Genomic DNA, 21604 nt, shown 5'->3' with positions numbered 1-21604 from the left:
ATACAATTCTTTTTTACATGAGTCACTATTCACTTGATAATCTAATGAGCTTTTAAACTCAGCAAACAAAAAATACTAAATATAACATGATTTTTTAATCAAAGTTAAGCAGATTTCTACTATTTATAGTCTTCAAAGCTGAAGTATATGCTACACTTCTGAGTAAAACCTTTTTTTCCAGACTTGACACAATAATATTGAGATGAAATTAGCTTTATTCTGTGTATGTATTCTTGAGATAAAGATAGATCAAAAGTTGTTTTGAGAAGACAACAAAACTCCTAATTTAATAACACAAATGCTCTTAGTTGGAGAATTGCTTGATTTGAGAGAACAAAACTCAAATCATTATGGCAGTGCCACCTCAGGTCAGAATTTTATTGTCACCATTATAGATGTCCACCACATAAATCTCTAGATTTAAACTTTTTACATCAATAGGAAGTAACTGTTTAGGCAAAAAGGATGGAAAATGGCATCTATTTACCTATACAGTGCTTTTTATAAAATCTTCAAATCCCAAAGCACAGTCTCAGTTACTTATTTACTCATTCAAAAAAACAAGACTGGTTGAACTGCCATTTACCAGGAGCAACGCACAAGGTAGACAGCAGCTTTTATTTTAAATTGAAGTAACAGTTTATTTCCTTTGTTCTGCACTGTAGTTCATAAGATTTACACATGGAGAAGCACAGAACATTTTAACTTATGGTATTTTCTGGATCAGTACTGAATTTTTTAAAGCATGTTAAATTGTAGAAGTTTATTCCTCAACAAAAACAAAACAAAAAAACTACCAAAAAAAGAATATACATTTGTACTGCAAAAAGAAATGTTACTCCTCTTTATAAGAAAAAAAATAATTGAAAAATTCTGATGCCACACTTCAGATCTTTCCAGATCTACCAGACTGTGCGCTTGACGCCGGTCCAGACCGAGCGTTTAATCCCCTGCGCTACGCGGACATCGCCCCAGTGCAGCTTGGTGTTGGGGATTTCATCCTCACACTCGGGGGTGGAGCGAACCTCATCTTTGGGGCTCGCCACCACAATGGGCAGCGGGCCTTGATTTGACTGAAACTCCACCACATGGAGCTTCTTCTTGTCAGCCAGCACCTGATGAGTTTCCTGGAGTTTGGGAAAAGGCAGGAAGATGCAGTGAGGAAACAGGAAAAGAAAGTTTCATCCTTTTTTTAATCAAACTTTTATATTTGAATGAAACAAACCATTACTTCGACTTCCTGACAATGAGAGTATTTTTTAATTAGATCCAATTATCAACTAAAAGAAGGAGACAGGTTGTACCAGAAAGGTGTTTTTACCCAGCGTTGGATCTGGCAGTTAGAACAACGTTTACCTGTTCTAAGTGTTTTCTTCCCACAAAGGCTGTTTGGCTCCGACTAAGGTTTCTTTCCGGTGTAAATTTGCTTATTTAATGTACCGGTAACAAAAAAAAAAAACCTTAAGGAATATAAAAACCCGCCTCCTATCTAAGGAAGTAGAACTCTCGAAGAATTTAAAAAATATTTAATTTGTTTAGGAGGAAAAGTTTTTCCATTAGTTGTCACACACCTAGGTGTGTAAAATTTGCTCTCTGGAACAGGGGAGCAGTGAGCTGAGAACACAGGTGTGCTCAGGAACCGTTTAGTGGTTTAACCCCCAATCCAACCCCTTAGTGAACAAGGCAGGGAGGCATTAGGCTCTATTCATAGTGTCTTTGAGGTGACTCAGCCATGCACTTGAACTCACGACCCTCCACATTCAGGGCAGACACTCTACCAAAAAGCTACAGAGTTATGTAATACTCTCAAACAAACAGCAAATATAAAAGTGGGACGCTTTCTGGTCATTTTATTGACTTCAGAGAGTACAGTATGAAACCAAACGTCATAAAAAAAAGGTATAATTAATTTTACATTTACATTTATCTGGCAAAATCTTTTATCTTTTGACTTAAAGAATGAAGAACATAAAAGATAACCTTGTTTCATCAAGGTCTTAAAAAAATTATTTTAATCGTAACCTGAAAGATGTTGGTTCACACTAAAGACACATTTTTCCTTTCTCCTCACTTTCCCAGAATGTCCCCACAATATTACTTCACTACATGCATTACCTCATCTTTCTGCTGTTAGCAGGACTCAGCTTTTTTCTTTTATTTTTTTAACAAACATGAAAAAAAGGATATTGTGCTTAAAACACTCATGGATGAGTCACTCATTTCTACATGTTTACACCTTTGCTGTCAAAACAGAAGGTGAGGAGGCTGCCAGCTTGCTTTGATACTTCAGATTCCCTGGCCTGATCATTCAATTGAATCACATCAATCAATGTTATTCACAAGTTAAATATTTTAAGCGTAAAGGATGCACTTTTGGCAGAGTAATTACTTCTAAGGATGTCTCTACACACACAGTAATGACAATTCTAAAGATGTGGAAGTGATCAAAAGTGGATAAAATCTGAACAGTTTGCATTTTTCAGCACAATCCCACCTGCTGGGCTAATCCAGTGAACAGAGCCCTGGTGATGTTGAGGAGGTTGACCGATCCTTCTACTTTGCAGTACAAATCCTTGATGCCGATCAGCTTGCAGAGGGTGATGACAGCTCTGTGGCAGTGCAGACCGTAACCTGCACAGACGAAGGGAAAACCTCTGTTTTGCAGCAGAAAACATTAAATGTAGGGGAAAAAAAGCAATCTACCCTCGTTTTGTTTCTTCATGCGGAGCGTGGTCCTCTTGAACTTGGACTCAATGTCATGATAAACTGGTTCAACATGAAAACAAGAGCTGCTTTAGAATCACAAAAGAAATAATCAATGATAAACCGAATAGAATAAAACCAATAAAACCAAAATAAAAGCAAATGAAATGCTAAAATGCACATTTTTTGAAATGTCTAGTTGAATTCTTGCATTATTTCTAGTTAGAGGCACTGGAATCATCACCCCATCTCCTGTGGGTCTCCAGACTCTCTACCTCTCCACCAGATGCTCTTCCACATGTTCATCTACTGGCTCTGTGGAACAGCTGCAGCTCATCACTTATTCAGACACACGCGGCGTCTCAGCGGGAGCGTTGGCTGCCAGCTCGGTGGCCTCAGGTTGGGATCTTGTTCTCGTGTCAAAGCTCTTTAAAGCATCTCACCGACTTCCCTCCCTGCTTCCTCCAGATTCCAGGTTGAATGAAAGAATTAAGTCTGAGCCCCAGAAAGCCTCCACAACAGAGAAGCATTTTAAACTGAAAACGAGTGAGTGAAGAAGAAAGCAACGTGGAGCAACTGGCTTTAAAGAAAAAGCTCCCAGCAGGGGGAGGAAGATAAGAATTTTATAACTTCATGTGAAATGAAGACTTCAAGCAAATAACTTTTATAACTTTTTTATCAGAAGGTCATTTTTCTATTGATAAAGTCTTAGAAAGGTAAAAGGTTTCTACTAGATATACACTTCCTGACTTAAACCCAAAAAAAATATTCTGAAATTGGTTTTCTGGGCTGCCCTTTCAAAACTTTCAAACAGATTCAAACTAATGCCATACTCTAAATTGATTTATTGTTATAAGGTGAATTATGCTTTAATATCCTCTCTTGCAAATCCAAAAGATTAATTTTTGTTTCAAATGTGATAGAAACGGGAAGAAAAACTAAAGAATTTGAAATCAGATCCACAGATTACCGTAGTGAAACAACTTGGCAGACTAGTTTTTTTGTTTTTTGTTTTTGCACAAAACTAAAAAAACTAAGAAGAACACACACAGACTTGATGGATATCCTAAAGCAAAAGCAGGAAGCCTTTGTTCTCCTTCTGTAAGCACAGAAGAGCAGCTATGCAAGGAAGCAAACTGACCTTCATAATCGGAAAGTACAAGATGTCCTTTACTAAAGCATTTCTCTGATTTTGTCAACTCTAAACGGGTGATCTGAAGGAGTGATAAGCATTCTGAAATATGAACATGACTCATCGTTTTCTACTGTCATATTTAGACTAGAGTTCATTAAAGCCTCATGGTCATGTGTTTAAAAATAAAAGCAAACTGCAATTCAAGTTTCTGTCATTTTGTTGCTTAAAGAAGCTTCTTTTCAAACCTCATTAAATGTTCTTGACCCGCCGTGTGAACATGAATGCCAATAAAATGCAAACAAGTTCTGCCGCAGACGCTTTGTTCATCGCCCTAAACATTGGTTGGGAGAGCGGTTAATTAAGAAGGTTTTAATTAGAATCCATCAGTAATTCTTTGGGTAATTAAATAACGCGGTTTGAGTAGTTTTTTTCCGCTTAATCTCTTTAATGGAGTTTGAATGAACATTGCATAAAGTTGGTGGTTTGAGAACAGGAAGTGCCTTGAATTAAATGACACATTTGTACTGCTTGATTGCTGAAGTAACCTGTTAATTATGTAGGAATTGTGTGTTTTTTCCTCACAGATAACACACATGTAGAAAACAGGAGTCAGAGCGATGAAGAAAAAAAATAAAGGTTTTGATTAAACGTGATGAATAAACAAAGAGAAAACTCACTTGTGTGGTTGTTGTATCGCTCTATATAGTACAGGTAGTGGATGGCACGGTTCTTAGCCTGCATTTCAAAAAAAGAAGGAAAAAAAAAAGGTTTAAACAAAAAAACATTTAGACAAAATTGAAAAGTTTGGACAGTTTCAAAATTCCTGCAGATTTAAGGTTAAGATATCAGGAGAAAAACTGCTTCATTTAATAAAAAAGCAAAATGATTCATTTAGAGATTATCAATCCAAAACAACTGGAAACGCTCACCTTCCTCAGAGCTGTGTTTCTATCTGCTGCTTTGCCCAGCGCAAAACCTGGTGGGAGAGACGAGGATCGCTTTAGAGTCCGACCTGACAGCTGGCTGTGAGGACATGCGGAGCGCTATACTGTTATTTATTGATGAAGGATTTGTTCCTGAGCTGTAGAGACCAGAGGCAGAAATCACAGCCTCCCTCCTGGTAAACCTGCAATTTCAGGCTTTTTTAGCTGAGGAGGTTTTAAATACAAGATGTAATAATGACAGGCTAAAAGCTGAATGAGTTTTTTCTGCGTTTACTTTTGTTCACCTTAAAGGAGAATGAAAAGCCTCAAATCTTCCTGAGAAGAGTTAGACATATAAAAATCTAACTTTGACTACACATCAGCTTTAACAAACTGCATTTTTCAGGACTTTTTGATTTTTTTTTTAGAAAGACTCAAACCTGCAGCTCCATTGCCGTTTCCAACGGCGACCAAACAGCTGATGGACCTTTTTCTGCCTTCTTTAGCCGTCATGTTAAAAACACTCTTCACCTGCAAAAAAAAAAGAACAGGGCAAATTAACAACAAGCTCTTTTGATCAGTAAAGAGGAATTTTCATGTTTACTCCTTTAAAAATTCTTTATCTGATCCAGCATTAACCAATCATAACATTCTTTCATTTTAATGCTGTTAGAATCATTTAGCTATAGTTTTATTTCCACACACAATAAATGCCAAACCCCCATTTGGTCGTCAAGCCAAGCAATATTCTGCAAGTCCATGACTAACCACCAGAGGGAAGACTCCCAACGCAGAAGAGCTTAGGCAGGAGATGAAACCAATGAAAAGAAAGGCTGTCGGTGAGGAGAGGTAATGGCCAAGGCAGTTATGATTGACAGGTGTGATTCAGGAAGATGGTGTGTGCTACAATACATGAAAATGAGTAAACAAAAACAATACACACAAGGACAAAACCGGGAAGGGAAGAATATTAATTTTACTCTACTGAAGATTTTATTGGCAAAGTTAGGAATTCATTTCAATAAAGCGAAGAAAGAAAAGAGTTTATACACTTTGGATCTCTATTGTTCAAATGTCTTGTTTTAAATGAATACTTGAGTGGGTTTAAACATCCAAGTGCATGAGGACATGTATGAGAGAAAAGATGAGGGAAAAAACGTAGTTTTGACAGTCTGATAACAAAAAATAAAGTTAAAAAACCAAACCAGCTGCACACACAATAAAAACTTGATAAATTCATCATCAGCGAGTTGAAAGCAGCCCAATGTCACACTGATCCAGTTCACGCAGCGACACAGATGAACTCATTAGGCTGCCTTCATTAGGATAATTACAGGGGTAACAAGAATATTTTTTTGTCGTGTTCCTGCGGTAAAAAGAAGAAAAAACATATTTTTACAGTTAAATGTTCATTTTTGGAACTTTTCTTAAAGTCCACCTCTGCTAAGAACCTATTTTTTTATTTAGTTTTTGACATGTAGATGTGGCTTTTTTTTTAACAAATGTGATTAAAAAAACATTTCTTTTTTGTATTTCTGAGTATTTCTCCCTGTAAATCGGTGTCAATCAACCTGCAGCAAAGACAAATTAATGGGCTTAGTGACATCCTTACAGCTCCATGAGCCCTGCAACACAATGTCCAGGGTGTATCCGCCTTCACCCAACAGTAGCCGGGCCGCTCACTGTTGGACAATTTGGTTCAGACGGTTATCAAATTGTGCCACTCTGCTGCCAGACCTTTGCGCCGAACCCTTCGCCCAAATCCCTCCGCTGGACCTCAGATCGTGTCTGTACCATTGACTTACAATTAAAACTCTGCGTCTCTGCCACACAAATCGCGTTCAGTGTGAACGCAGTTTAACCACAACCCGTAATCCTAATCTTAACCCTTCCTCTGAGGCCATGCGGCCAAAAAAAAATTCAGCACTGGCTGCGCATATTTAAAAAATAGGTGGGAAATGTCCCTTTCTTTCTGGCATTTCATTTTATTTGCTGTGCAAGTGACCTGCATGAGCCAGCATCAAATCAGTTATGAGCCACAGCCAGTGCAGCTTGCAATGTAGCCTAATTTATTATGAAATTCAAAGCATTTTTCATACATAATTTTATCAAACAGCAGGGTCAGGTACCCACATTTGTTTTGTTATTCCACAAGTTGTTCAGAACTTGTCGCTTTATGAAAATTCTACTTTTCACTATTTTTTATTGTTAATGATAAACTTTTGAAAATAGAGAATGAAATCTGTGTCGTTTGTGCCCCCCCCCCATGTCAAGCACATCTGTCATGCAAGACGCAGCTTCCAGCAAGGGGGGATCAAGGTGGGACCAGATGGAGATGAACTGCGGCTTTTTAAGACCTTTAGGTTGGGGGATTTTGGTTAAAACGTCATAATCATAATTAAAACACCAATGGGGATTTTTTTATTTTTAAAAATTGTCATGAGGGACTTTAAATGTTAAAAAGCAATAATTGTATTAAACTTTAAATTCACCTGTCCACCTGACACCGAGGTACTGAGGAGCATTAATTGAGGTTCTCGCCTCCTGGATTCTCATGAACTCCAGGGAAAACATGTTTTTTCCTCAGCAGCTGTTTGCATCATCGAGTTTATCAGAGAGGCATTGCTCAGAACCGGCACCTGCTGCAACAAATTACAAACACACAAGTACGCTTCTTCTCCTCTATTCTTGATCATAATTCATCATTTAGTTCTCCATGCCTCTGTTTGGTGCAGTGCGATTCATGTATTGTCCCCCTTTTCCTCTCCCCTCCTGGGGAGTGGGAGTGCTTCCAGACTCCAGTTGGTTCATCCGTGCTCCAGTTCCTGACCGTTTATCTCGCCTTCCCTCCCGCTCCTACACCTGGCTGTGGATCCTGCCTCTGGCTCATCTCTGGCTCGTCTCTGCTCTGTACCTGACTGAGTACCTCGTCTCTGCTCCTGCTCCTACACCTGGCTGTGGTTCCTGTCTCCGGCTCGACTCGCGCCTTTGACTGTCCCGATAACCACGGCTGGATGAAGCTTGTCTGCTGGACTTTTATATATATATATATATATATATATATATATATATATATATATATATATATATGTAGTTGTAGATTTAGATAAGTTAATTCTTCTCTAAGAGTTCTGGTAAATCGCCTGTCCGTCCTGGGGGAGGATCCCTCCTTCATGTGGGCACCCCTGAGGTTTCTTCGTTTTTTCCGGAATCCGTTTTTTTGGGGAGTTTTTCCTTACCGCGAAGGGGGGTCTAAGGGCAGGGATGCCAGTATAGCTTAGTCAGTTTGTTAGTTCATTTTAGTATTTTCCTATTGAACTCTTTGTATTCGTGATCCTTTTAAGTTCATGTTTTACTTCGAAGCCCATCGAGACGACTGTTGTTGTGATTTTGGGCTATACAAATAAGATTGAATTCAATTGAATTGAATTAATGGGTGAAAAGATAACAGAATGGTCTGAGAAGCAGCAGAGCAATAATTCTGATGGTTTGTTACCGCAAGCAACGTTTTCCATCGATCTACCGCTCACCCAAAGATGTCGGTCAGGGGAACATTCAGCACAAAACTGATTTGACCGTAACAGATATCTGGTCAGGCTAGCATTAATATTGATTGGAAAGCTGCAATCATGCACTCACACACAATAAACAGGACTGACTGTTATTTTTGAACATTTTCACTTTCTCCCTTAGAGTGGTTCTGTATCTGATGCCCTTTTTTTGAAGTTTTCTATGTTTTACTGAGCTCTTCACTGCCCCTGAAATGTGTTGGGTTAAAAAAAACACGAGTTTAGGAACAAACAACTCTTTTCAACCGCGTTTTCATTGTTCCATTTTTAGCAGCCATTCTCTAAGGATCAGGAAAGCTCACTTTTATTACTTCATTCCTAATGTTTCTTTCTAAAGAGCAGACTTCTGCAATCAAATGCTAATTTTATCCGGAAATATATGAAACAAAACTCAATTATACTTTTCCGCTTTTGCTAACGTTGCACTTCAATTATTTATTTTGTGCAGATTAAAAAAGTTACAATTAAAAGTTCCATCAGTTGTCACACACGAACTTTCAGCGTTGTCACACACAACTGGAACCACAGGAACTACTTGGTGGATTTGAACCCCCAACCTCCTAGTCGGTTCATGGCTGTTTTTTTTATTCTGGTCGCAGAATAAAAAACAAAAACAACCTTATTGGTAAAAAGGAATTTAATGAGGATTTCATTTTTGTTTTTATTTTATCCAATCAATAAAAAAACCACAACCTCTAAGGACTATGGCCAAAACATTTTTCATAGGAAAGAAGCTAAAACTTGCTTCCTCTACTTCTGATATTACCGTTGTCGGTATGAGCCAGAGCATTACTGGACTCTGATTGGTTCAAAACATCCATTCCATAGAGATAACTAGGAGTCTTTGGGATAAAGATTTAAAGGAAGAAAACCTTTTTGTGAAGGTGACCTCATCCAGCTGCCTCTCAGGCTAATTAATTCTCTTCATGAGCCAAATTTTACATGAGGCCACTACATGAAAAAAGAAAAACAGATGAGGACACTTTGTAGTAGCCAGTGTGCCTTCTGTAAAACATTTTCAACAGGCAAAAAGAAACCACCCTAAACTGATCTCAAAGTCATCACAACACCTTTGAGCGTGAATGTAGCTCTTCTTCCTGCCACTGCTTCTCTGCAGTTGAGGTAGACAGCCATCTTTCTGCAGTTTGAAGGGACGGCAAATGAACGTTTCCTGTGTGATACATGAGCTATAATCAGTCTAAACACTGACCACCAGTTGAAATTTGCAGGGGTAAAAGCATTGTGTCTCGCTTTGACACTTTTACCGCCTTTAGACAGTAGCAGTGACAGAGCAGAGCGGAAATTCAGCTGAGCAGGCTTCAAAGTCCATCTCTGCCTTCAGCTTTATTGTATAACCCATGCAGTTCAGTTCAGTAAAGGTTTAATCTGGCTGCAGGACCAAGGCAGAGCAATGGGGGTCAGGGGGAGAGCAGACTAACAGCAAACATAACACAAAGAAAAGTGTGTAGAGAACACACAAGTGTGTGAAATCCTTCACAGAACCTCTATTTCAGTATTTTTCTAAAATGTCCATAATTTTCCCCTTTTACAGAAAATAAGTTCTTTCAGAATTCCTAATTTCAGTTGAAGGTTATGAAAAAGTTTCCACCTTTGCAAACGCAGAGTCCAGATGGCCTCTCAATCACTATTTTTATATCAAAATCTAATTACTTCTCCTTTCTGGTGTTGGTGCAGCTCCCGTAGCGAGGCCTCCTGGGGCGCCGCGCTCCAGGCTGCATTTGTCACTTCAGGGCTGTCTGCAGCAGAGCAGATTTGGCCTCTCTCTGCCTGAGCAGCGTCAGGATGGCAGTGGGGAGAGGCCTCTCACTCGCTATCGCTTCCATCCAAAGTGATGTTTTATTTCAATCAGTGAGCGATCGTCTCATGCATGTCAGGCAATGAATCTATTTTGCAGCACGGAGGGAGGAGGAGTTTGGCTACATTACACTTAATGTCCTATATTTTAACCAGTTATTTTACAATATCTTTAATTCTCTTCTTGTGCTGGATTGTCATTTCCTATTATGTATCGCTTTTTTTGATTATATGTATCAATGATATTTGTTATAAATGTACTACAAAAATTAAAAGTTGATTTGACTTTCATTTCATCTGGTTGTTAAATCTCAACTTTTCTTGACATTGTAAACAATCTTTTTAAGAGGTTATCTGCCTCTGTCCAGATGGAATTCATATTTTAAGAACTTTTAAAACATAGCTGCAAATGAAAGAAGTAATGTGAGCCCATTTTTCTACCCCTAATATCTCATTAATATTCATTTGTTTTTAAATCACAAGCATTACATTTATGGAAAATTTGTCTTTAAAACATTTTCTTTCTCATCAGCGCACTTTCAACTCTTTCAGTGTTAAGCTTTGTGCTCAGTTCCTCAAAGTTCCTGAATTCAATTTCCCCGTTTCTGCTATCTGACTTACTGTTTACTTGGAATGAAACTTTCAAGGTTGTTGACTTCAAGGAAGACAGAGAAGGAGGAGGAAAAAAAAACAACCTGACAATGATTCATCTCTGATAATGAAACCCGGGAGTCCCGTCCAAATGGCTGCTTCACCTGGACGGAGGCCATGAACATCACGTCTGCCTCGTTCCCTGCTCACATCTTTGTTAGCCGCTAACTGCCTGTCATGAGTTCCTCTCATTCCAGATGAGTCTTCAAACAAACAGCAGATGCTTGTAATTTGACCCAATTAGTAAGGTCAAGTCCTGTTTTCTTTCCAGGTTTCATCCATTTTTATGTGGACTTCGACTGTAGAGTTGTTTTCTCAAACAATCTGTTCAGGTTTTCTATATTTTTGGTGTCTGACTTCACTTTTCTCAGATTTTCTTTTGAAATTTTTGACTCATGAGTTAAATTTGAAATTTAAAAACAGCAAAGGTTTATAACGTCCCCGTGGTTTAGTCTAAAGCATTTCCACTGTTGTCTTTGATGCAACTGCATCATCCTTGGACAAAAACAAGCCTTTTTTTTGCGTTTTATTAGGGTTGAGGAAGTTATGGAGGAGCGTGTGCATGCACATGCACTCACACACACCTAATGCATCGTTAGAAAGCAGTGATGGCATAAAAGTGTCTGCTGGATTCAGGGGGAATTTAAAAATCTATCACACCCTTACTATTTATGCCAGTGGGGAACTGCTGGGGAAGACTATCAGTGTGACGCAGATTTTAACTGGATGTTTAAGCACAGAGATCAATTAGGAACAGGAATATTTAGAAATAGCAGCTAAAGGAAGAGAAAATGCAGAAATGAGGCCCACATGTGAAATATCTGTGTTAGGATGGAAAATGTGGAATTTAATGATGATTTCTTAATAATATTCGTAAATAATGTATGGATTTGTTTGTTTTTCTTTTTTTTCAAAGTTTCTTTCCTTGCTTGTTCTTGTTTAGATGGTAATGAGAGACTCACCTCAATAACCCGTGAATCAAAGTCTTCGTAGGTTTCTGTCAACAGAAGAGAAAAGAAAGGCCAATTTAAGAAAACCTAACAAAACAGAAGCTCATTAAAACACAAATGCACACCCTCTATAAGCAGATTAAACCAATTTCCGGCTACAAATAAACCCATTTCCAGTGACCTCTGAAGGATTTCAATTCCACAACAGAGAGATAGTTTACTTCTAACCAATTAACAACGAACAAAAACAGAGATAATGCAGAGGCTCAGAGGACAGTGCTGACACACACACACGCTCAGCTCTCGGTCGGAAGCTTCATTCTCCATCTGTAAGACAGAGGATCAGAAACAAGAGCTACTGAGGTGCAGCTGTCTGCACGCCACTTTACCGCCAGTTTGCTTTTTGGCTGCAAAAGGGACTAAAATGGAAGCAAAGGGTGAACAGAAGCTCAACTCTCCATCTGCAGTTTGAGGTAAACAACTCAATTTCAACAAAGAGCAGAGTTTAAACATGTAACACTGCAGGGAACAGGAGGTCAGGAGCAGAGCATCAGTGATTCAGCCGACATTAGTCAGCAGTGCTCCTCTGGGTTCATATTGTGGAGCTGTGGGCTTTGTCATCCACTTCCTGAGACCATAACAACCAACCTCGACTCCTGATATAAACTATAAACTGACATTTTGGAAATCAGAATGTGACCCTTTCAAAACCCACCCCCACATTCAGGCTCGACGGCTAACTGCACTGCTCCCTCTGTTTTCCCCGAAGGGCTCTCTGTGGCGGTGGCCCTATTTATGCAAGAAGATTAGACGCACAAGAGGGCGAACGAGATGAATCCGCTTTGCAGACATGCAACAGCGAGGAAGCCAAGAGATGTAACGGATAGCACCTAATGAAGTCTCATTTCATTTGTCACAGACAAAAAAAAAAAACATTTTAGGTTTATGTGGTGTAATTATTACATTCAACTGAAGCAGAGCAGAGTGTCCTGCATCTTGAGCAACAGAATAAAGAAGCAGAAAGATAAAGACTACTGTCTCCCCATGTGAATCCCAGTGCTTGATTTATAATAGGATAAACCAAACAGTCCTCTTCTGTTAGCCTCTATATAGGATAATAAGACAAATTATTACCGCATCAGATAATTACAACTAATTATTTTTTATGTCAATTCAAAATCAGTGGTTTTCTGGTAACTTGAAAACAAAAGTAAATAAAGCTTTCACTACTTAACCAAAAAAAAAAAAAAAATTACAAAAAATCTTTTTGATTGTTAAAAAATGCAAGAACCTGATTTGCAGGAAAATCAAATCATAAACTTAAACTACATTTTCATCTTGAATGCATAGGGAGTGCTAAGCACTAATAGGGTTGTACATTTTTGCCTATAAATCAAAGACTGAAACTAAGACTTTATTGTCCCTTGTTTGTCCGATGCATTCCACAATTTAAGTGTGGAACAAAGGGATCCATAAACTAAAACAAGCATTTAAAGACTTTCAAGCAAAAAGGGGTTTAAAATGCAGCTATTTTTTTCTGTTTTTTAGAGAAAGTGAAAACCAAAATATTTATGACTATACAAAATATTTATGACTATACAAAATGTTTATGGTTGTTACTCTATCATGACTTCATAGGTTACTTGTTCTCCACATTTTTTCTTTGTGTGAACATTTGTAACAGTTCTTGTGCAATTTTCTTGTAAGATAAACATTTTAAACCAAAAAAACCCCAAAAATGATTGATCAGATATGTGAAGGGGGGTCGTTAGATAAAAAGCAGAATGCTCAGTCAGGGTTCATTATGATCAGGACTTGATGAACATTTGTGTTCTGTTGCTTTCTTCATTTCCTCTGTAGCCGTATCAACAAAATATTTGGGGCTCTACTCTTCACAGACATCTCTGCTGTTTTATTTCAATTCGGTTTCTACAAACCTTTGCTCACACGATAAGGAAAAGGGCTTTTGTTACTCCTAACAAATAAACGCATAGATAAGAAAAGAGAAGAAAAAAACACCTTCATTAAGCAATTTTTTTAAAACAAATTCAAAAGAATAGATAGAAAAAAAACAGAATAGATGTGCACTGGATAATTTTGTTTTAAGTTTTAATAACTGGCTTGGATGATGGTAACAAATCCTTCCCTTGTTTTGGTATTTTTATTTGGATATATTGTTCCAGTGTGGTCAGAGCACTCATGAGGATGATGCTTGGGAATGACATCCATGATATGGTAATAAAAATAAAATAAAAAAAACACTCAAATGCACTTTGAAAAAGACAAGTGGGAAAACACAGAGTGTTCTTTCACTCATGCGCCACTGAGATCTAAAAGAGGACAAAGTCACAATCAATTTTAAAAGTGGGTCATAGAAGTCTACCAAACTGTGCAAAAATGAACCGAATGTGCTCCTTTATTAAGAAACCACTCTAGTTGACACTTTGGTTGAAGTCTCATCTTAATCAGTGCTAATGTGCTGCCGTACTGGCCTGTCAATTTTAGTCTTCAGAACAAAGCAGCAAGGCCTTTCCTATGCCTGGATTTTTCATCCAGCTGTTCTTTTCTCCCTACAGGGATCAGCATGTCCTCTTGTGACTCTGAGTGTTTCTGTCTGAGAGTGAGAATGCCTTTGAGGCTGCAGTATTATGATCTTGACTCAGAGTGGCTCATCCAGGCTGCGCTGACGCCACGTTGCTGCGTCGCACGCGTCTACAGTAATCCCTCGTTTTTTGCGGGGGTTACGTTCCAAAAAGAACCCGTGATAGACAAAATCTGTGAAGTAGAAACCTCTTTTTTTTTTCTTGCAATTAATATACAATTAAATACTCTATTATACATTGAAAAGAAAGAACAAACCATTTTACAGGCTCAAACATTTGTTTCACAAATAAAGGTACTTTAGAAACGTTTTTTTTCAACAAATAACTTCTGTACTGTACTGTCGAATAATTTTAATCATCGATGTGAACAGAAGGCTTCAAATCGCGGAGATTAGCCCCGCCCACCGCGACCCGAGTAATTGGATTAAACGGGAGAAAATTTCAAATTATTTATGAAAAAAATATAAAGTACAGTTGGACAAATAGTGACTCAGGTGTATTTCACTGCTATTCAGACTGAGCCGCTGCATCCTGACTCCGCTCTGCAGTGTTTTCTTCTTTTGAAGCCCGCGGTGCAGCTGTGTTTGTTCGGGAGAAGAACATAGTGATTGGCAGTTGTTGTCGCTCTTTTTTCTATGGGTTTAAGAGAAACTCGAAATTGCAAGAGAATTTGCACGTACTTAATGTAAATTTGGCAGGCTGTTTTATGTACCTGTACACTTTAAACTGCAATGTTATGACGCACAGGTAGAGAAGAAGCGGAGTGACTTTTTAGCCAATCAGAATGCAGAACACAATGCACGATGAAAATCCGTGAAGTAGCGAAACCGTGAAAAGTAAACCGCGTTATAGCAAGGGATCACTGTACTCGGTTTTTGTCTGTTAAAGGTACATTTCTCTTTCCGTCTCTTTTACCGTTTGGCATAAGTCTGTAAATATTCTGCTCGATCATCTATAAACTCTTTGGGGTCTGGGTGCAGCGTACCTCCATTAGGTCCAGGATCAGGGGGACCCAAACTGGTGCCCCCCCAGGAGTTCCCGGTCCACCCTCTCTCCCTCTTCACCTTCATCTTCCTCTTCTTTTCCCACTCATCCCTTTGACGCACTGAAAACAGAGACAAATAGGAGACGTTAGGCACCACGCATAATGTTAAAGGTGCATTCTGTCAAATAACCATAACTGAGCTTGAATGAGTTAAGAAAACAAACAAACAAGATTCAAGATTCAAGATTCAAGATTCAAGTTTTATTGCCGTTTGCACATGCGGTACATCGGAATTTTTCTTTGGCATCTCTCATGTCAGGATAAGTTAAAAAAGGACAAAAGAAAAATTTGAAGAAGAAATAATAAAGAAAATAAAAATAAATAGAATAAAGTTAAAAGTCAAAATTAGACAACAAATTTACATGGTGTATAAAAATATAAATATCAGTAAAATATGATAATGGATATTGCAGAGACCCAATCTGTACAGAAGCATTATTGCACATAGAATTATTGCACATATTATTGTTTATTGCACTTAGTATTTTAGTCCAGTCTTCTCTCTCTGATGTCCTTAGCCAGCATTCTGATTGCAGCTGGGAAGAAGCTGTCGTGGAAGCGTGTGGTGTGTGCGTGGATGCTTTCAGGCCTGCGACGCCTGAGGTTGTGGCCTGAGTCCACGCATTGGATCAGTCCATGAGCAGGGTGGTGTCTGTCTCTGATGATCTTAGTCAATCTCCTCCTGCAGCGCTGTTTGTAGATGGTGTCCATGGATGGAAGGTTGCAACCTATGATTTTTCCAGCTGTATTAATGACCCTCTGCAGCATCTTCTTCTCTTTTAAGGTGGTGTTACCGAACCAGGCTGTTAGTCCGCTTGTGAGGATGCTTTCCACAAGCCCCCTGTAGGCTTGGGTGAGGGTCCGGCGCTTGAGACCGGCCTTCTTCAGCAGCCTGATGAAGTACAGCCTCTGCTGGGCTTTCTTCACTGTGGCAGCAGTGTTTCTTTCCCAGCTGAGGCGGTTTGTGATCTGCAGACCAAGGAACCGGTGGCAGTCGGTCCGCTCCACCACAGTCCCGTTGATGATGAGCGGTTGATGTGGCGGTGCTTTCCTTCTGTAGTCCACGATTATCTCTTTTGTTTTCTCTACGTTGAGAACAAGGTCGTTGTCCTCTCCGTAGATGGTGATCCTGTGCACAAGGTCTCTGTATGCAGACTCGTCCCCTCCTCTGATGAGGCCGAGGACGGTTGTGTCGTCTGCATACTTAATGATGATGTTGTTGGAGTCGGGGGAGGTGCAGTCGTGGGTGTAAAGTGAGAAGAGCTTTGGACTGAGGCAGCACCCCTGTGGTGTACCAGTGCTAACTGTCAGCTCAGCAGAGACCTGCTTTCCCATCCTCACCACCTGTGGTCGGTCAGTGAGAAAGTCAAGGATCCAGTTTCTGGTGGGTGTTGGTATTCCCAGATCTGCGAGTTTATCAGTCAGCTTCAGGGGCCTGATGGTGTTGAAGGCAGAGCTGTAGTCCAGGAACAGAATCCGGGCGTACGTGTTCTTGGTGTCCAGATGTTGCAGGGTGGAGTGAAGTGCCAGTGCCACCGCATCTTCTGCTGATCTGTTGGGGCGGTAGGCGAACTGGTGGGGGTCTACTGATTCGTCGACCAGGGAGTTGATGTGGGACAGAACCAGCTTTTCCAGACATTTCATTGCTGCAGGGGTGAGAGCCACGGGTCTAAGGTCGTTCATCGCTGCGGCGTGTGTTTTTTTCGGGACCGGCACGATCACAGAGGACTTGAAGATACGGGGCACTATTTCCTGCGATAGCGAGAGGTTGAAGATGTCTGTATACACCTCTGCTAGCTGCTCCGCACAGGCTTTCAGAACCCTTGGTGAAACGTGGTCTGGTCCCGTCGCCTTGTGTGGGTTCACCTGCTTCAGGGCCCTGAGGACCTGTTTGTGAGACACCTGCAGCGCAGCCTCTTCTGGGGCCCAGGAGGTCTTTTGGGGGACCTCTTTGTTGTTCTGGTCGAACCTTGCGTAGAAGCTGTTAAGGCTGTCTGGTAGGATGTTACTCTGGAACTCTGATCTGCTGGTGTTGTTTGTCTTGTAGTTGGTGATGGATTTGATCCCCTGCCACAGGCCTCTTGTGTTGGTTTCCCTGTGGCAGCTTTCAATTTTCTGACTGTAGTTCCTTTTGGCAGCTTTGATGGACTTCTGGAGGTCATAGCGGGCGTGTCTGTACGCTGTGCTGTCTCCAGATTTGAAGGCTGCACGCCGTTTGTATATTTTTGTTCGCACATCTGTGTTGAACCAGGGCTTTTGGTTAGGGAAGATGCGGATGGTCCGAGTTGGAATGCAAATGGAGGTGCACCAGTCTATGTAGCTGATTACTGTGTCCGTGTATTCATCAATGTTTGGTGAAGCTGCTTTGAAGATGCTCATGTCTGTGGCCTCCAAGCAAACAAACTCCAAACAAACTTGGGACCCACAAAAAAATATCTTATGTCTTTTCTAGACAACAATTTCTCCTTAGCTTTGCTTCAGCTCCAACAGAACTGACTGACTGCTGTGATTTCTGTTCTGTTTCTGGGGCAAAAAAAAATAAATACAGATCTGAGAGGTTTATGGAAGAATCTCAGGTTGGTATATGATCTCAGTTGATTTTCTTAGCTGGTGTGTTTCTGCCATGACTGATTGCAGTGAACTGTTAGTGAACAGATACCCAGTTCAGCTTGGACCTCCTGCTGTTCAGTCTCGCCTCTTCTGCTCATGCTCTGCAGAGAACCGTCCTTCAACACCGGAGCATTCAGGCCGGGCCACAGAAACCCCCCACGACCTGAGGAGACGAACACAGATGGGGTCACAGCGGAAAATAAATCAGCGTTAAGTACAGGCATTTTTGGGCCCATTTTATTTAAGACAGTGAATCTGAGTAATTCTTCTCCTTAACAGGGCAGAGAAATAAATGAATCAACTCTTGGCTATGAATACACTAGCATCCTGATGACGTCAACTGCTAATTAGCAGTCGCTCATCACAATTTCTAATTTATTAGCAACTATGCTCAAATTTAGAGTTGTGATATTTTCTTACTTTGAATTGATAAAGCAAAATAAAGAGTTTTATCTCAAATTCTACAATGACAAAAAGAAATAAAACGAAGAAAGTTAAGGTTTTACCTTCTCCAATGATCTGTCCTCGATTCAGGTCTCTCCTTAATTTCCGTTTTGTCCGCTTCCCTCTGCCCTTCCTGGCCCCGGCTCCGGACTCTGCCAGAACGCCTCTCCACAGCTCCTCTGCCGTCACTGTGAGGACACAAACCTCAAACATGTCAAGATTTGATTTTGTCTCTTCTTTTATGTTTCTGAAAACAGAAAAAAAGCCATCTGCCTTAAGCTTAAACACCACAGAATCCCTCCGCAAACTGATCAAACAAAATCTGCATAAAATGTTAGCAAACTCAAAGCGCCCTGACAGCTAGCTGACAGTTTGTCAAAGGGCTTTTCAATATCTCAAAAAGCACTCAGCTCTTCCACTTTGCTCTTTTTCTCGTTAGTTTTCTGTCTAAACAAGATCTATTAAAGTCATATAGTGAAAATAAAGGTCATTTCAGACCAACAGACTTGGTTTGATGAAACAGGAAATCAAATTCCCACCTTCAAGTTAGTTTGCTTTCACATTGCACTTTTGAGTACGAACCAAACTGGTTGGACTACATTGAACAGTTATGTCGTGCGGGGTGCCCAATATCCAAAATATTTTGGAAAAAAGGATGATGAAGAAACTTCTCCCAGATCATTTTGCCCACTAGATAACGTTTCAGAAAAAAAAGAATTAAGTAGATCTTTACTCTATTTTCCTTCTCTTTTCCTGCAACTAAAAGTAAGACTAAAAAGAGACTTTGTTTTACATTGATGGGGGCATAAATTAAGATGTTTTATGCCTACATTTGTAAAGGTCGTGAAGAGAAAGGCCAAGACAATAACTGCCTAAAGAATGAGTGGCATTTAGGAATGTTCTGAACTGCGAAGTGTTTTTAAGTGAAGCACTTTGAATTGTCTTTGTACACAAAACGTGATACAGAAATAGACTTCCCATGCCTAAATGTAAAAGTCGCTTAAAAAAGACACAAAAATCTAAATATTTAGAGATATTATTGACATATGAAGCAGCAGAAACAGTTGGATGCCTGTAGTAAATATTCAGCAGAAAACATCTGAGAATCAGTGAAAACTCTGAAATATTTGAACAAAAGCATGTTAATGTATGGATTTTTGGCTTTACATTTTTCCTCCCAACTTCCCACATCTTGAAGTTGTGTGATGAAAAAAAAACTGCTTCTTTATATGAAACATTTTTTTTTATTTACAGGTTTGTTGTGTTGTCAACATAAACTGAAGACTCAAATTTAGCAACAGTTAGCTAAAAAGTCAAGCCTGAAAGTATGATATTGGGACAAAAACGTAATTCTGCAAAACAAATTAAAAGAAAAAGTGTTTTGTTCTCTTAATCAGTTTTAACTTACACTTGTTAAAGAAGCTGCCATGTCTGGTCTGCTGCCATGTTGGTGGGTTGAGTGGAATCGAAGACTGTCGTTGGGAAAAAGAGGATGATGAGGCTCTACACACCAAATTGGAGAAGTGAACAGCGCCCACCGCAGCCTGAGAGCGGATTGAGGCGACACCTAAAAACACACAAAAAATATATCCATTAAGAAAACAACATACAGTCCATCCAAAGAAAACAACAGGACTGAATTGGGGTGCAGATATAATGACACGCTGTTCAAACCTTTTTTCCTTTAATTTATGATTTATTTACTGATCAGCCAAGGTATGTTCGGTTAATTTAATAGCCCTTTTTTTTAAAAGATGCAGTTAAAAATACTTTTCAGAGGCACTGAACAATTTAGCAGCACCAGAACAAAAACAAAACAAGACGATAATAAGAGAAATCATAAAAATGGCAGGGTTAAAATCAAAGACAAAATAGGACCAAAAAATTCCTCCAATGAACAAAGCTTGTACCATGTTTATTTATTTTAATTTTTTTAAAACTATTAGCCACTGCAAAATGTATAGTTTGCACTGTTTCTTCTAAACTAAACCCTTAAGAGCCATTAAGGTCCATTTCTCACTGATGACAACCTCGTAGTAGCCACAGAGTCCTACTTCACCCATAGAAAAATAAAACACTTGTTTGTATTTATGTTATTGTTGCTATTACTATCAATATAATGAACTGTTGTTGTTTATGTCCTTTTCCAAAATATGAAATAGTTTATAACGTTTTACAGAGGCTCACATGACCTTTTTTCAAAATAAAAGACTTCCTGTGTCACTTAGGTTCATACCAATGCAGCAAATGTAGTTAGTGTAATGTCAGCAGTAAAATAATAATAATAATAATCATAATAGTCAAATCTCTATCCGTGTCCTTAACATCTGCGTTGTTTACAGTTCCAATAACGTAAGCCATACCGAAAGCTTATGTTTTCCTTAAGGACGTTTTTGTGTGAAACGACACGACGACACGCCACAGAGTACCAAACAATCAAAGATGACTGATAACAATAAGGGATTTATACTTTTAGGTTTTATTTTGCCATAATTTTAAAAAATTCAACATGTTTGAATCAACATTTATTTGTCCTTTAAGTTCCTTTCAATAGAAATATATCTTAAAAAAGTTTGAATACCAGACTGACAGGGTTTTTCCAGACGAATATAGCACACTGAGATTTAGATGTTTAGAAAAATAAAAAAAATAAACAGGGTATTAACTGTAAAACGGGGAATAGCGCGTTATGGTGACTAAAAACTACACAAAACGTATTCTTTAAAGAAATATAATTTACCTCCGATTGTGATACGGAGGGCACTGCACACCCTTACGGACGCCGCCATGTTTGATGACTGAGGGTCCTCACACTAACTAAAAGACGACTAACAGGTGCCTGAACAAAAAGAGGGAATAAAATCTATATTTATAGGAATTTATTATATATATATATAATAATATAATAATATAATTATATATATATATATATATATATATATATATATATATATATATATATATATAATAATATAATTATATATATATATATATATATATATATATATATATATATATATATATATATATATATATATATAATTATATATATATATATATATATATATATATATATATATATATATATATATATATATATATATATATATATATATATATATATATATATATATATATATATATATATATATATAT

The 21604-nt window shown here is 38.8% G+C and overlaps 1 protein-coding gene across 1 annotated transcript; it reads right to left on the bottom strand.

Moving 5' to 3' along the window:
- Positions 1 to 348: 348 nt before the first annotated feature.
- On the bottom strand, positions 349 to 21312 carry mrps5 (mitochondrial ribosomal protein S5). The gene is made up of 12 exons (XM_078932491.1): positions 21189 to 21312; positions 19857 to 20015; positions 18511 to 18636; positions 18054 to 18167; positions 15335 to 15454; positions 11759 to 11793; positions 5202 to 5292; positions 4768 to 4814; positions 4516 to 4573; positions 2704 to 2766; positions 2495 to 2631; positions 349 to 1127 (listed from the first exon to the last, which is right to left on the bottom strand). Exons 1-12 carry the CDS (start codon positions 21235 to 21237, stop codon positions 903 to 905), a joined length of 1224 nt encoding a protein of 407 aa, XP_078788617.1. The 5' UTR covers positions 21238 to 21312; the 3' UTR covers positions 349 to 902.
- Between the last annotated feature and the right edge of the window lie 292 nt (positions 21313 to 21604).

Source organism: Oryzias latipes, chromosome 15 (genome assembly GCF_053564925.1).
Source record: "Oryzias latipes strain Hd-rR chromosome 15, Olatipes_Hd-rR_3.1".
NCBI classification, from domain to species: domain Eukaryota; kingdom Metazoa; phylum Chordata; class Actinopteri; order Beloniformes; family Adrianichthyidae; genus Oryzias; species Oryzias latipes.
The sequence above is the reverse complement of the archived record's forward strand: the minus strand, read 5'-3'. Positions and strand labels throughout refer to the sequence as shown.

Bases quoted from the DNA above. Each gene is read 5' to 3' on its own strand.
- mrps5 (XM_078932491.1), bottom strand. From the start codon at position 21,237: ATGGCGGCGTCCGTAAGGGTGTGCAGTGCCCTCCGTATCACAATCGGA. The intron at 20,016-21,188 runs GTAAATTATATT...GTGTGTTTTTAG, and splicing joins CCTCCGTATCACAATCGGAG to GTGTCGCCTCAATCCGCTCT. The intron at 18,168-18,510 runs GTAAAACCTTAA...TCGTCTCCTCAG, and splicing joins AGGACAGATCATTGGAGAAG to GTCGTGGGGGGTTTCTGTGG.